Below are 15,973 nucleotides of genomic sequence, written 5' to 3' on the forward strand. Positions count from 1 at the left end.
TGGAAGTGGCGACAATAAGGCCCACCTGCTGGAGAGGAAGGATGGCATTTGAGCCCAGGGTGGGGGCTGGAGCCACGGTGGGGGGCAGGAGGATGCAGCCCCCCTACTGGCAGGAGGAGCTGGGATAAGGTGACTGCAGGGACTCCGGAGCGAGGCTGTCCTAAGCACCTCAGAGCCCCCCAGGTTGGAGAGGCTCCCCAGTCCTCACGATCACAACCCCGCCTTGGCGGAGGCTGGGAGGCAGAAAGGGGGGTCTCCTTGCTTGGAGGGAAGAGTGAGAGGAGCAGTTCAGATCCATGTTGCCAGGTGGATTCATTCTGAGGGGGTCCCGCGCCGGAGAGCTGGGGTGCAGCGGCAGGCAGGAAATGGGGGCGGGGCTCTCTCTAAACTGGAGGTGGGGAGGGGGCGTGTCTGCCTCCCCCCTAGCCGGGCCCTCGCGGACCGGAGTGGGCGCCCCCCCTCTCCGAGGAGCCCCCAGCGCAGCGAGTTCCGGAGTTGGGGCGCGGGGGCAGGCGGGAGCCTCGCGAGCCGCCCAGGACCCGGATTCCGCCCTCGGAGCGACGCGCGACTCCGCACCCAGGTAGAAATGGGGGCGCCAGGCGGGTGGAGTGCAGGCCGGTGGGGGGTCCCCGCCTTGGGGAACTGACCCCCCCCAGCTCGGGCTCCCCGAGGCGAGAGGCTGAGGCGATGGGGACGCGGGCCCTGCGCCCCCGGAGGGGTGCTCCCCAGCGAGGGGGGCCAGGGAAGAGAGGGCGCCCCCGTCGCTCTCCCGGGCAGGGGCGGGGGCGGAGCCTGGCGCAGCGCTGCCCCCACCCCCAGGGCTGGAGGGTAAAAGGAGGAACGGGGACCCCCCCCGGGGAGGTGCTCCGGGCGAACGCTGCGGGGCGTCTCCCTCCAGGCCCTCCGCCCGCCCCCCGCCCGCCCCCCGCCCGCCTCTCGCCGCGCGCCGCAGCGCCGCCTTCCCTGCGCAGTCGGAGTCTCCGCGTCGCTGGGTGAGTCGGGGCTGCTCCAGCCGGGGCTGCGGGAGGTGGGGAGGGGGCGTCCCGCAGGGAGGGGGCCACGTCCAGGGTTCCCCAAACCCACTGCTGCCGCGCCTCGCGGGGAGCGCTCCCTCCCCGGGCGCAGGAGGTGGGGGCGCCCCCGGGGAGGCGCGCGGCGCTCTCCAGGGTGCTGACCGCCGAGTGGCCGGCGCCGAGGAGTTGGTTTTGGCCACCTCGGAGCGCCCCCTCTAGGAGGGGCCCCGCGCCCCGCGCTCTCCGAGGGCTGAGAGCATTGAGGCGGGGGCTCAGGGCGAGGGCTGGGAAGGGGTTTGGAGAGGACCCCCGGGGCGGGCTTCTCGGGTCGAGCTGGGGGTTCTTGCCTTTGGGGGAATGGGGATTTTTTTTGCGGAGACAAGAGAGTCTTCTGCCACCCTCGTTTCCAAGTCTTCCAACTGGGAGGGGCGACCCTGACGGTGGCAGAGAAGAGGGGGCACGGGAAGACCTGACCCAGTTCCTTGGACCTTGAGGAAGGGATGAAGGGACACAGTCCGCCGCCCCAGCCCCGTGCATCTCCTCAGTCCCCTCCCACACACTTGTTCCGTGCGTCCTCAGCCTGGGGCAGAAGAGGCTGATTTAGAAAGGAGGGTCACGAACTTACAGAAACCTGCAGGGGACACACTGCTGAGGACACACACGGGTCCCCCAAATGGTCACACTCCCCTTCACGCTGTGATGGGTGCATACCCGCTCCCATGCACAGCTATGCACATGCACTGACATGGACTGGAACACGCGGGGAGAAAAATGCAATGCAGAATCCAGGGACACACATGCAGCACGAGCACACGCATGAGCACACGCGCTCACCCACATGTGCACAGAGCTGCATGCACATGTACACACAGGGGGCCCCCTCACCCTGTCTCACTCATAGCCCCAGGCTGTGGGGGTTCACCCGCACACACCCCTGCATCCCTGCTCAGAACTGCCTGGCCGCCTTCTCTCCATCATCTTCTCCCCAGTCCTCCACACTCTAGCCTTTGGTACTGAGGGGACCTTTCTGGACTGGCTGAAAGGTAAGTTGAACGGTCAGGGTGGGGGAGTTGGCTGCTGAGGGAATTCCTCGGAAGAGAAGCCCTTAGGAGGCTGGGAAGGACTGCAGCTCCCTCTCCTGGGACCTGGCAGCACCCCTAGGAATAGAAAGAAAAATAGCAAAGGAGCCTGAGGGTCCCACACGTGGCTGGCCCTGTGAGGTGTTGGCACGGGCGTCGTTGGTGCCAGCATGTGCAGGACCTGGGGGTCGTGGGCTGGCGTGTTGAAGTGCAGGTATGGGAGTGTGTGTGCATGGAGCTGTGTCAGCACATGTGAACTGTGGTGCAGAGAGAATGTTGTCACATGTGGCGGCATGGTGACCTGTGGGTGCGGTGGCTGCTGAGTGGCATGGGACCTGGTGCGTGGACCTGGAGGGCCGTGAAGCCTGCTACCTACCAGTCTGTATCTGTTTGCGGGTCACTGTGCATGACTCTCGTCAGCTGGGCACGTGGAAATTATTTTTATTCATTTACCTTATATAGCACTTCTATGTTCAGGTAGCCTTCTACATGCTTCCCATGCACTAACTAATTTAACCTCCCAGCAATAATGAGGCGAGTACTGTTACCCCCACTTTCCGGATGCGGCAGAGAGTTTAAGGAACTTGCGCAATGTCACGCAGCTGGTAAGAGGCAGGGCCGGAGGTCAAACCCAGATGGTCTGGCTCTGGTGCCAGGCCCACACCCAGGCTGGGCCTGTGCCAGGTGCACCTGTGTGGGGCAGAGAACCACATCCGGTCTGCAGGTGTGTTCTGTGGTGGGCAGGCATATGTGAGGTGACAAGGGGCAGTGAATAGGAGGGGGACGAAAGGCCTTGCCCTGGGAGTCGGCCCTGTCACTCTGGCTGTGACTAAAGCAGGCCACCTCGAGTCCCTAAGCTTGCCTTCTCATCTGCAAAATGGGGCTCATGCCCCTGCTTCACTTCGTGAGGGCCCCATGATGCACGCCATGAAGGCTTGCTGCCTGGCACTGAGGGCATCAGTAAATGTGAGCCCCTGCCCTTCCTCTCTGCAGAGCTGTTCCCTGGGGAAGTGCAGGGTCTGGGGTGACTCTGTGGAGCGTATCAGAGGCAGCATGCCAGGTGCAGCTGGGGTGACCTTGGCCAGCTCCTCTCCCTGGGTCAAAAGAGGGGCTGTCGCGGCTGGTGGCCAAGAGGGCCCTCCGGGAGTGGTGTCAAGGGGCCAGGTGGGCCTGACCACACCTCTCTGTCCCTTGACCCCCTCGGGCCCCAGGTGGGACTTGGCTGAGCGGCCATGGGCAAACAGAACAGCAAGCTGCGGCCCGAGATGCTGCAGGACCTGCGGGAGAACACGGAGTTCTCGGAGTTGGAGCTGCAGGAGTGGTACAAGGGCTTCCTCAAGGACTGCCCCACGGGCATCCTTAACGTGGACGAGTTCAAGAAGATCTACGCCAACTTCTTTCCCTACGGCGACGCCTCCAAGTTCGCCGAGCACGTCTTCCGCACCTTCGACACCAACAGTGACGGCACCATCGACTTCCGGGAGTTCATCATCGCCCTGAGCGTGACCTCGCGTGGCCGCCTGGAGCAGAAGCTCATGTGGGCCTTCAGCATGTACGACCTGGACGGCAACGGCTACATCAGCCGCGAGGAGATGCTCGAGATTGTGCAGGTGCGCCCCTGGGCCCCGCAGAATGCCAGGCACCAGGCCCAGCAGCTGGCACCCTCCACCCCTTTTTATCGGCTCCACAGTCCCTGTGGGTAGCTCGTGCCAGAGGCTATTCTTATGACCCCATTTAAAAAACACTTTATTAGAAAACGATTTCCAATTTGAAGAAAAGTTGAGAAGAGTCCCATTTACCCCTCACTCAGACTCCCCAAAGCACAGTTTGCTGCATCTGCTCTCACTGCATATATATGTGCGTGTGTCCTGTTTTGTTGTTTTGAACATGACCTTTTACCCTGACTACATCAGGCTCTATTTCCTAAGAACAGAGACATTCTCTTACATAACCCATAATAAGATTATCAAAGTCAGGGCATTTAAGATAGAAGCAATGCTATTATCTAACTTACAGACCACATTCCAGTTTTGCCAACTCTCAGTAATGTCCTTTATAGCATTTTTTGGCCCTGGTCTAGAGTCACACATTGCATCTGGCTCCTCAGTCTTTGTCTTTCATGACTTGATATGTCTGCAGGGGACCACCAGTTCTATTTTATCGATCCTCATTTACTCAGGGGGAAATGTATGCTCAGAGAGATAGACATTTGCCCAAGGCCCCCGGCTCCACTGTCTGTTCAAACTCAGTCTCCTTCCAACGAGCTGAGGGCCCATTAAGAGTCCAGTACTGAGCCCATGTGCCCAGTGTCTCCTTACAATAAACCCCATGAGGCTCAGAGAGGTGAAGTGACTTGCTTAAGGTCACACAGCACCTAAATGGAGTCTGGCTCAGGCTAACCACCACTTAGAGCTGACTCTTGATAGGGGTCTGGCTTCTAGTTCTAGAGTTGGCCTCAACCCTTAGATTGCGCATCTGTGAAGTGATGGGGAGATTTAAGGACCTAATATGAATGCCCTTTCTTAGTACCACCCTTCGTATGGCATGCACTAGCTTTATTTCAAAAATCTTCCCAAATCTAGCCCTTCAGCAGCACTGAGGACCCTCAGGACTATGCTTCGTATGGCCTACCCAGTTGCCTTGCTCGCTTTCCCCTAGCCTTTACTTCTTTACTTGTAGAGGAGGGTGTTGGCCCCCTACTTCACAAGGCTCTGTGGGCAGGCAGTGGGACATGGATGTGAGCAGAGCACTTGGCATGTGATTGGTATGTTAGTGACGGTTAGTTGTTCTTTTCTCCTCTGCACATTCTCTGTGCTAACCAGAATGGCCTTTGCAGTGTCCCTGGAGTGTGGCCTGAGTAATCCTGCCATACAGCTTTGTGCAGGCCCTTGTTCCCTTCCCTTCTGCCTCTGAATCCTTTCCCTTCTGGTTCCTCAGCTCGGCTGACTGCTCCCCAGCCCCCAGCCTCCACCCCCAGCTTCCAACTCATCCAGCTCCTACTGGATGCTTGACTCTGGCCTCTCCTCTTGCTAAGGGACAGGCTCTGCTCGCTCAGCTAGAATAGGCCTTGGGGTGGGGCGCTGTCCCCATGCCTGTCACGGGTGGGGGAGAATCTTAATGTTTGTCCATGACTCCTGTGGGCCAGGTACTAGCTGTAGTTGGTGGATAGAGGGGTGCTCTGGTGGAAGGGCTGGGGAGCGAGGGTGGTGAAGTCTCTCTCGGGGGCAGCAGCTGGATACCAGCCAACTCCCGAGGGATGTTCATGTTTTACCACTTAGTGTGGCTGCACTGAGCACACTGAAATCCCAGCCCTCCTGGGGCCAGCAAGTGCAGGGCAGCAGTCAAGCCAGGCCCACTCCTTGGGCATCTTTGGGACTCCTTCCTGGCTGGCCTCTGCTATCTAGGCCGGCAGCCCCGCGGCTCCAGACAGCCAGCGCAGACAGAGCGCTGCAAACCCCGGGACTGATTAATTACAAGTCGGCTCCAGTGAAACAGTGAGTGAGCCACAATTCTAGACAATTAATTAGAAGGCCCAGGAGAAGGGTTGTCACAAGGGGAGCGGTCACTCTCTAAGTCACTCGCTCAGTCCTTAGGACCCAGGCTGTGTGGTGGCCACACCACAAGAGACATCTTGGCCACTTGGGGCTCCCACGTTGGTCGGCAAGACAAGGGTGCAGGCCACACTGGCCAGCTCAGGGACAGGGGTGTAAATGGGACGTCTGGAGTCCAAAGGACTGAAGGGCAGGGAAGACCCGAGGATATGGTGGGTGAACCGTGATGATGAGTGTTTGCTTACTGACCGCTTACTCTAGCTAGCCACTGATCCGCACAATTATCTCTCTTAACCCTCTAGGCAATCCTCATGAGGGTGATGATTGCCCCCATTTTACAGATGAGGAAACTGAGGCTCGTTAAGTACTTGTTCAAGGCCACAGAGCAAGTGACTAGTAGAATGAGGCTGTCACTCCAGGTCCATCTCACTTCACTCTCTACTGGCGTTCCCCACCCACACTGCCCCACCATTTCTCCAGCAGCTAGCAGGGCCTGGGTTCAAATCCAGTCTCTTCCATCAATTCCCTTTCTGAACATTGTCTTCTTTATTACACACCCCCCGCACCCATGAACCTTGGTTTCTTACCTGGAAAATAGAGATCATGATACCTGTTCTTCAGGGCTGTCGGGAGGTTTGGAAACAATGTAGGTAAGGAACCTGGCACACAGTAGACGCCTCATGCACGGTAGTGTAATTGTTCTAGGCAGAGGCTGCAAATGCTGGAAAACCCGAAAAGTCCAGTGGTGTTTAGCGGGACAGAATCACCTGCCAGGAGAGGTCTGCGTGATGGTGGGGAGATTAGCAGGGACCAGAGGATGAAGTGTATTCAGTGCCAGGGGGCGCGTGGTTTGGACTTGGTACAGAGGACAGTGGGAGGTGCCAGTGACTTTTGAAGATGGGAGTTCCTAGCAGGAGGCAGGCACTGTGCTGAATTCTGGGGTGGGTACTAGCTAGATGTCCATGGCTCTTCTTTGTGTGCTGGGGACGTGGAACAGTTCCACAAAGGGAAAAGTACTCCCAGGGAGTCGTCCCGGAAGGAAATGCCCACTGGCCGGCATGTAGGTGCTGACCCCACCCGGATCCCAGAAGGCCTCCCTAAGAAAGCGCCTGCACGCCGAGCCCACAGGAGTGGGAGGCAGCAGAAGGAGCGTGGGGCAGCATCCAGAAGGAGCTGGGTGCATGGTGGGCCTAGAGGGATCCTGCGTGTGACTGGAATCAGGGGGCGGCAGGCTGGTTTGGGGACGTGGTGATGGAGCCTGCTTGGAAAGAGCTTTCGGAAGCAGCCCAGGGAGGACCCAACAGGCCCCAGGAGACCCCTGTGGAGCTGAGGCCCTTTCTGAGGCCGAGGACAGGGGAGGCTTCTTGGAGGTGGTGTAGTAGCAAGAAGCTGGAAGATCTGAGACGACCACTTCGTCCTTAGCCTGCAGCGCCCCGGGACCCGGCCTATCCCACAGCCGAGTCCTACGTACTTTGTGTATATTTAGCACCAAAACCCTCCTGCGCACCGCCTCTGAGCTCCCGCGCGCGGTGGCGGCGGTCCCGGGCCCAGCAGAGTCCAGGCTGTCCCCGGCCCCCGGCAGATGCTCGTTTGCATAAGTTCCCCCGCCCGCTCGGGGCCGGCTGCTTCGGGCCCCCAGCTCCGTGGGGCCCCCGCGGCCGCGCAGCCCGGCGCCCCCTCTCGGCCAGCGCCCCCTGCCGGCCACCTGGAGCCCCGGTGTTTCCGAGAAGCTGCGCCAAACCTGCGCTTCCCCCGGCACCCGAGGCACCCGCAGTTCTAAGCCCTTTGCCATCTGGGCCCCGATGTCCCCAACATCTCTCCTGAACCCCTGAACTCAGTACCCCCAGGCTCTCGACGCCCACTCAGAGCTTTCGGGCTCCGGTGTCACTGTTCGTGCAGATCCGCCGGCCAGCAAGTCTCCCCCGCCCCCCCACCCCCGTCCCCCCCGGGCCCCCCCGCCCCGCGCTCCAAGGACACGAGGTCAGGGCCCGCCCCAGCGGCCCCCTCCTCCTGGCAGCCTTCCCAGACCCTCCTCCCGGGGTCCCCCAGGACCCCAGGCCTCCGAGACCCCTCTCTACCTCACTTTGGGGGAAAAGCTACCAGCGTGCCTTTTGGGGGGGCGCTCAGGTGGGCGCCTCACTCCCTCTTTATCCCTCCCGCCCCCCAGGCCATTTACAAGATGGTTTCGTCCGTGATGAAGATGCCCGAGGACGAGTCGACCCCGGAGAAGAGGACGGAGAAAATCTTCCGCCAAATGGACACGAACAACGACGGTGAGGGGCAGGGCGGGCGGGGCGGGCCGGCGCCACCCCCTTCCCTGTCCCTGCTCGGCTCTGCCCCCCCCCGGGCCCCCCGGGCCCCCCGTCACCGCTGTGCTCGCCCGCAGGCAAGCTGTCCCTGGAGGAGTTCATCCGCGGCGCCAAGAGCGACCCGTCCATCGTGCGCCTGCTGCAGTGCGACCCCAGCAGCGCCTCCCAGTTCTGAGCGCGGGGAGCCAGCCCCCCGCCCCGCCCCTCCGGCCCCTCCCGGCTTCCCCTCCCCCGTGTGTGTCCAGGCTGGGGGTCCGGCTGGGCCCCGCCTCCCGTCCGCACTGCAGGGCGCCTGTGGAGGAGGGAACCCCGCAGTCCCCCCGAAGCCCAAGCAAGCAAGTGGTTAGCACCCCTCAATTCAAGAGGCAATACTCCCTTATAGTGATGGAGACACAGGCTCGGACCCCCCAGCCAGCCCTCTCTTAGGGATATTTGAGAACTGCAGCCGGCCCTCCTCGTCTCCCGCCTCCTGCTGCCGAGCCCTCCCCCCCTCCCCCACAAAGGCAGCCTCCCCTCCCCGAGCCCCAGGGCAAGCTCCCACCCCCTCGTGGATCTCAGCCAGGGCGGAAGGGGGAGGCAGGCCCCGGCGAGCAGCCTGTCTTTATTGGTGGGCATCAGGATTGCAGAAGTGTGGGGGTTCGAGGACAGCTTCCTTGAGCCATCTTCCCTGCAGGAGGGCCGCAGCCCTTCCTGCCCAGCTCTTGTTGGCCGGGAGGCCGCGATGCGAAAGGATGACCCCTGCGCCAGTCCCCCAGCTGTGGGCTCCATGCACCCCGCCTGCTGTTCAGCACGGATGAACACACAGACCCACGGCCCCCTCTGTGTATTTCGCCTTTCTCAGACACACTCACAGGCCCACATGCAGATGGGAAGACAAACCCGGAGCCCCCGCCCGCCCACAGCCCCTGGCCAGCCCCGCCCCGCATGCACCGCGTGGAGCATCTCTGTCTTTTTAATAACTTCAGAATAAAGTCTCGTTTCAGTGCAGTGGGCTGGGTGGCCAGGGATTGAAAACCCCACGTGTGGGTCCCCTTGTGGCCGCTGAGCCCTCTTGGGCAGCTCTAGGAATCCCTGGCCTGGTCACAGTGCAGACTTGGTTGCGGGGCCCCGGGGGCTTGGGCCCCCGCGAGGCTTCAGCTGTCAGAGGGTCAGCGGCTCCAAGCTGGTGCAGCTCAGCAGGTCGCGGCCCTCCGCGGGCTCTGGGCTCTCTTGTATCTGCAGAGACACGGGAGGCTGCCGGGCTGGGCTGGGGCTGGGGCTGGGTCTCCCCTTCCAGGGCACCCAGGGAATGGGGGCAGAGGAGGTCCGGGAGGTCTCTGGGGCAGGGGCATCACGGTCCTTCCACCCATGCAAAGGCCAGCTCATGTGCTTGGAGCACCCACAGCCTGAGCTCAGACCGCCCTCCCGCTCCCTGGGCCTCGGGAAAGCCAGGTGTCAGCTGGGAAATCTGACTTCTCCAAGCCTCCCCTTTGGTTTGGGGGTGAAAACGATTGCCTGGTTCTCAAAGGGGGGGTCCCCCAGAGAGGGGCTGGGCAGGAAACATGGAGCCCCTGAACATGCAGGAGCGGGGCTGAGGCTGTGTGGGGGGAAGCGCCTTACCGCGTGGTGGTGGTTTTTTCCCCACCAGGGCCTCAGCTCCAGCAGCCCGTGGGCGAACTGGGCGCAGCGCACAGCGAACACACTCTCCGCCACGCAGAACACTAGTGAGATGCCCCAGAGGCACAGGCTGGAGCTCTGTGGGGACACAGGGCGCAGAAATGGCTGCCTTGGGTCGGGGGTGGAGGGCCAGACTCCAAGCACGTCTCTGCTCGTCTCTGCGGGGGGAGCGCCCCGGGTGTCCCCCGCCCGGCTGAGTTCTCAGCACTCACATAGATGCGCGTGGGGTCGAAGGGGCAGTCAGGCGCCAGGGCCAGTAGTCCGGGGCTCCCAAAAGTGCAGGCGGCCAGTAGTGCCCGGCCCTGGGTGGCAAAGGTCACGGCGATGGAGGCCAAGAGGCCAAGAGCGCAGGTCAGAGAGAGAAGGGCGCAGGCCGCACTTGAGGTGAACACTGTCCAGCGCTGGGGGGGGGGGAGGGAGGCCACTGGTCAGGCCCCTGGAGGTGACCGCTGGCCTCCCCTCCCCCTATAGGAGGTGCCACATACCAAGGGGATGCTGGGGAGATAGCGGGACAACACGATGGCAGCAATACCCGAGGTGATGACCTGTGGGAAAAGTTCAAACCAGTCCCGAGGGGGGGCGGGGGTCAGGGCCACTCTCGGATAAAGATCCACCCATGCCCACTGTAGCCTTCCAGCTCCCCACTCTTCATTACTCCATCTGCGCGGAGGCAGAGCCTCCTCGTGGCTGGCTCTGAAGTGATGCTTCAACCACTGCCTGCCTACAACCTCCTCTGGCTCCCCACTGCCTCTAGCTGTGCCCCTCACCAGGACCCTGTGTATCCCAGAGTCCCGGGAGCAGTGCTGAGCCACCAGATACGGGTGACATGTCTACCTGGAACGGGAAAGATTTTGGAAGAAACTAGTAACTCAATGCCAAGGGACTAGAGTAGAATTCAAGCCCCCAAGGAGCATTTTTAAGTTATCCCAGCCTCTCAGTGGGCTGGCCCCGGTTCCATCAGCTCCTCAACTCCACCCTGGGCCAGGCTCGGCTCTTTTCTCACTGCCCTGGGCAGAGCCTGCACAGAATGCACCGGCATTGGCCTTCTTGGGAACCCCCTTCTGCTCCTCTTTACCGGCTCGGCTCTCTCCACCCTCCAGGCTCCCCAGCCACCTGCGGTGCGCCTGCCCCAACCCGCTGTTTAGCCTACTGGATGCGCTCTGGGCCTTTTGGGTTCTACTCAGCCAAGCTTCCCAATGGTTCCCTCACTGTGCCAGGCATGGCCTGGACCCATGGGAGGGAGGTTGGGGGGCCTGGGTTCAAGACTCAGCAATGTCTTCACTTCACTGTGCAGCCACATGCAAATATCCCAGCCACTCTGGGCTAAGTCTCGCTCTGCAGGGTGAGCTCATGGGAAGGACATGGCCTTGGTGTCAGACACCAGTTTCAAATCCAGCTCGACTTCTTTGTGTCAGTGGCCGCTGGGTGAATCCCAAGCCTCAGTTCCTGCTTCTGAATGATGGGAATCGTAATGGCTGGAATTTCATGTCGCTAGAAGCGGTAGGGATTAGCCAAGGAAATGAGGGCAAAGCTGAAGGGGTTCGGCCCACAGCCCATCCCCGGTGAACCTCCTAAGCGAGCTCACTGCCTTCCTCACAGGCTGGTGAGAAACAAATGAGTGACCAGTGACTCCAAGAGAGACGGCACAGCCCAGCCTGTCTCACCGGCGGAGGCGCCTGACTGGGCCTCGACCTTGTCCTCCCCGGCCTGGAGGCCAGCCGGCTGTCTGCACTTCATTTTGCAGGGGAAGGAACAGACTTAGGGAGGGAAGAACAGACTCCTGGCCCCTCAGCCAGGAGATGGCAGGGAGGGGACTCAGGTACTTATGTGCAGATGTTTCCCAAACTCTGCTCTACACTTGGGAAAGAGCTTTTGACCTTGTCCTTCATATATTCATCAAACAGGTACTGACTTTGGTCATAACATGGTGCTGCCTGTCTGTAGATCATCCCTAATGCTAAGCTCCTAAGTTGATTTTCTCAGTGTTTCCAGGTCAGATCTTAGCTATTCCCACCATCACTTCTTTGCCTCTTCCGTTCTCTCTACTTGGGATACCTTCTGTCCCAGCTTCCTCTTCTACCTGCCTGCACCGGCATGTCTCATACTTGGTATGGTAATTGCAGCTCATCTGTGAACTCCTACTCATCCATCAATACCCCGCTCAGAAGCCTCCACCTCTAGGCACCCTTCTGTACCCTCCTGAGCGCCTTCCTTCTGTCCAAAGTTGCCCTGACTACTTCGGGTTGTGATGACGGTCCTAGCTCACCGGAATGGGCACTAACCATGTGCCTGGTCCTGTGCTAAGCGCCCAAGGTGGATGGCTTCTGTCAGTCCGTCCCCAGGTCCCTCCAGGGTGGACACTGGTACTATCCCCATCTTACTGATGTGGAAGTGGAGGCAAAGACAGGTTGATGACTTCTGTGGTTGGTGAGAGTCTGCAGAGCAAGGGCTAGTGCTCAGGATCTTTGCTTCCCACCCCAGGCTCTGACTAAAGACCTTTCAGTCCCCTCCAGACCCCTCCTGCCCCCTCCTGCCAGACCTCTCCCGGCCTGGCCATACCAGGATGGCAGAAGTGACGGAGAGGATGTTGACCACGCAGTACTGCAGAGCCACGGCATCGTGGGGGGCAGCCACGTAGCGTAGCACAGTGCCATGGAGCAGAGCGGCTGCGATGAAGCTCACGTGGCCCAGCACCACCAGCACCAGCCCCGTCTTCATCAGCACCCTCCGGAAGTCACCCACGCTCGAGCCACCTGTGGGGACAGCTTTGTCAGGGCCGCGGTGGGGCTCATCCAGCTGGACAGAGGAGAAAACGGAAGCCCCGATGGGAGTGGTGGACCTTGGGTCCTAAATCTATTTCTGAGTGGCCTAGAGTGAGTAATTTGTCTTCTCTGAGTCGGCTTCCTCATCGGGAAAAGCACACGGGTGGCACTTACTACAAGGTAGGAGTGCTTGTGAGTGCTCAGGGTCACGGGTGGCACGGCCAGGATTTGAACCCAGGTCTCCAGCTCTAGACACACGGTCCTTCCACTAAGCTGCGTTCACTGGTGTAGTCATCTATGTGCTCATCCCACTCCGAGCGCCTGCTCTGCGCCAGGTCCTGAGGCCCCAGGATGAGCTTGACAGTCAGTGTCCAGGCCCCCAGGGAGCCCTCGTTCACTGGGCAGGGGTCACATCTTGCTTGGGATTCAGTGGGTGGACGGGGCCTGGCACACAGTAGCTACTCAACTTACAGTTGCAGAACGTACTGCCCAGAGCTGGGTGACTCAGGGCAAGACACCCCAGTCTCTGAGTCTCCATTTCCGCATCTATAAAATGAGAAGAGTCACCCTTGTCTCGGGAGAAGAGGGTCCAGGAGGAGAAGGATGGGAAAGCAGGGCACGCCCTGGGGAAATCTCTGGGTGCAGGGGCACTGGGCAGGGGCAGGGCGAGTGGGGTAGCCAGGGATCAAAAGAATATTAGGGAGTCACATGCAAATCTGAGGGGCCAAGTGGCTGCCCTGCCCCATCTGCACACCCCTAGGAATAGGGACCCTTTTCCAGCAGCTCAGACAATTCCAGATGTGCTCTACAATTTCCCCCAGGGGTCCTGGCTCTGACCCCCAGGACTGATACCATGCTGACCTCTTGGCCTATCAGTCCCCTCACTCTAGCCAGCTTGGTCAGACAGGCCAGGCCCCCAGAACTAAACAGCCCCATCTCCCCTTAGCTGCTCCGGGTGGAACCTGGCGGTGAGTCCCTTCCTAGACCTGTCTCCCCATCTGTACCAGAGAGTTGAATCTTATTTCCTATGTGGGAGCTCTGCAGCTTTATAAAAAAAAGGGGGTGAATCACTGGATTGGATGTTCTTGAGGCTCCTGTGCCAAGTAGTCCCCGGGGAGAGGGCGAGAGGGGGCTATTCAGCCACAGACCCTCTGTGTGACCTTGCACCACCTTTCCCCTTTCTGGGCCCCAGACTCCTTATATGAAAACTGGGGAGAGTTGTTCCCGCTGGCCTCTGAGCCCCCCTGGAGCCTGCAGGGCGCTCTGGAGCTGGACCAGGCCAGCAGGAGCAGACGGCTGCACAGGCACTGTGGATGTGCAGTGGCCTGTGGCTCCTCTGCTGGTCAGACAGGTACGGGCGCAGCAGCTTTGCCCCATCTCGCTCCGTCCACCCACCTGCCCGGGAGCTCAGGCACCACCCGGCTCAGGGCTGGGCTCGCGAACAACAACAGCGTCCCAGGACCAAGAGTTTGGCTAAACTGGAGGCACAGCGCCCGCCTGGGGCAGCGCCTGGAGCACTGGATGGGGAGCCTGGAGGTAGTCCCTGGCTTCTTTGCACCCCTGTGAGCAAGTGGCAAACACTACTCTTAGGAGTCCACGTCATCCTCAGGGTGGCCCTGGGAGGTGGCGGTACCCGGCTTACAGATGCGAAGCCGAGGGTCACAGGATCTCTTAGCTGGACAAACGCGCCTCCTGGGCCTCCCTCATGCCCAAGAGCAGCACCTCTGTGCGGGAGCAGTGACTGGAGAGGCCACCAGCTCTGCTTCTCTGTCCAGAATCCTGTTTGCCAGCGTCTCTCCCCTCCCCGGCTGGAGGGGGAAGTGGGGGGTTTGGAGGTGACAGCCTGTTGCAAGACTGCGGAAAGGGAGACCTGGACAGGCAGCCTCGGGTTCCAAAGCCCCCGAGTCCTGGATTCTCTCCCTCTGGTCTCCCTTCAGAGCCAGGAGGGGGCTGCTCCCCCGCAGCTCTTCTCCCTCCTTTGGGAGCGGCTCGGGAGGGGGTTCTCTCCACGGGAAAGGAAAGTGGCAGCGGGCGAGGCTGCACAACTCGAGAAGATGCCGCAGGTCCTCCCTCCCGCGCGCGACTGGAGGAGCAGAGGCGCAGGGCGACCGTGGCCGTCGGAGCAGGCGGCCCGCACCCCGGGGCTCCCGGCTCCCGCTCCAGTGCTCGGCGCCTCCCGGGCCGTCCCCACCCGCGGCTCACCAAGGCGCAGACACATCTCGGCTCCCGCGCGGGGTCTCCGCGGCTGGCGGGGCTCCCGAGCCTGCGGGCGGCCGGGGCCCCGAGCGCCCATCCTGGTCGCCAGCCCGCCGCCCCGCGCCCCGCAGAGCCCGCGCCGCGCGCACTCCCAGCCTGGAGCGGGGCTCGCGGGCGCCGGGCCGGCCTCCCTTCCCGGCACCCCCGCGGCCCGCCCGCTCCTTCGCACGCCGGCCGGTCGGACCGGCTGGGCAGCCCTGCGGGGCCCGCCCCGCTTAATCACCGCGCGGCCGCACCCGCCCGCGCCCGCCCCTCCCCGGCACCAGGCCGCACCCCTGCAGCCGGGCCCACGGCCGCCCCGCACAGGCCCATTTTACAGACGGAGCCGAGACTCCAGGGGCGGCCGGCACGGCTGGGAAGTGAGCCGGGGCTGCGCGCGCGCTCCCTGTGGTCGGCACCTGGTAGACCAGACCGCGCGATGGGCCCACGGCGTGAAGGGGAGACGCCACTTCTTTCTAGAGTTTGGGGGGGCCCAGCGCTGGGTGGGGAAGGAGCACTGCCTGGGGACCCTGTGTGTGACCTCGGGCAAGTCACTCTCCCTCCCTGACCAGCCTGGGAATCCTACTTGCCGAGCCCGAGGCTTGCCTCCCCGTCCCGCTGGCAACGGCCTTGAGGCCAGGCGCTGGCTTGACAGTGTGCGGATGCTCAGTCGGAGCCCAGCACAGCCCATGACCACACTGGCCTCTCTGCACACCTGTGCCGGTGCTGGCTGTGTGTACGCGCCGTCTGGGTCAGCACAGGCCTCAGAATGCATAGGGAACCAGGTCTGGGAAGGCCCCTGGGGCCTCTGAGACCACCAAAGCCAGGCAGACTGGTGTGGTAACCCCCCTGCAGAGGTGCTTCCCTGTCTGAAGTGGGACAACACTGCGTGCAGGCAGGGAGGGGAGACTTACAAGGCAGAAGGCCAAATGGGGAGAGTTCATTACGCCATCAGGCCAGCACCCTCCCAGGCTGCCATTGGAATGTTGATGTCCATGGAGACAGCCATTAGTAAGGCAACTGGGCAACTGGGCAGTACTTATCCATACTGTAGAAGGCCCAACACTTGTTATCTGTGACCCAGCAATTTCTAGGTCTTTATCCTCTACACTAGAGGGTGTGGGGTGATGTTAAGGGGGAGCCGTTCCTAAGAGCCAGCAGTATGGCACCAAAGTGTAACAGAGGTGCAGCCCTGTGGAGGGGAAGGGTTATACTTTTTGCTTTGCTCATGGCTGCGTCGTTGGGTTCTACAATGAACATTTATTCAAGTCTTGCTTTTGTTAAAAAGAAAAGGCCCTTCATCAGCACCACTCTGCTTCCACTCCGTCAGCAACGTTCTGATGAAAAGGCTACCTCCCGGGGATGGCC

General features: G+C 61.3%; 2 protein-coding genes across 2 annotated transcripts; one reads left to right on the top strand and one right to left on the bottom strand.

The window, feature by feature from the left end:
* Nucleotides 1–3,309: 3,309 nt before the first annotated feature.
* HPCA (hippocalcin) lies at nt 3,310–8,166 on the top strand. Its single transcript, XM_084242612.1, has 3 exons — nt 3,310–3,702; nt 7,811–7,916; nt 8,030–8,166. Exons 1-3 carry the CDS (start codon nt 3,325–3,327, stop codon nt 8,125–8,127), a joined length of 582 nt encoding a protein of 193 aa, XP_084098738.1. The 5' UTR covers nt 3,310–3,324; the 3' UTR covers nt 8,128–8,166.
* A 926-nt stretch (nt 8,167–9,092) lies between these two features.
* TMEM54 (transmembrane protein 54) lies at nt 9,093–14,663 on the bottom strand (the record flags this gene model as incomplete). Its single annotated transcript, XM_084243310.1, has 6 exons — nt 9,093–9,167; nt 9,552–9,686; nt 9,821–10,009; nt 10,094–10,153; nt 12,168–12,361; nt 14,573–14,663. The coding sequence occupies 6 exons, from the start codon at nt 14,661–14,663 to the stop codon at nt 9,093–9,095; spliced, it is 744 nt and encodes a 247-aa protein (XP_084099436.1).
* Nucleotides 14,664–15,973: the final 1,310 nt, after the last annotated feature.

The sequence above is a fragment of the Talpa europaea genome (assembly GCF_964194135.1).
Source record: "Talpa europaea genome assembly, chromosome: 9".
In the NCBI taxonomy this organism is placed as follows: Eukaryota; Metazoa; Chordata; class Mammalia; order Eulipotyphla; family Talpidae; genus Talpa; species Talpa europaea.

Excerpts from the sequence above, each read along its gene's own strand:
- HPCA (XM_084242612.1), top strand. The coding sequence starts at position 3,325 with ATGGGCAAACAGAACAGCAAGCTGCGGCCCGAGATGCTGCAGGACCTG. Across the intron at positions 3,703-7,810 it reads AGATGCTCGAGATTGTGCAG|GCCATTTACAAGATGGTTTC; the intron begins GTGCGCCCCTGG and ends CCCGCCCCCCAG. Across the intron at positions 7,917-8,029 it reads AATGGACACGAACAACGACG|GCAAGCTGTCCCTGGAGGAG; the intron begins GTGAGGGGCAGG and ends GCTCGCCCGCAG.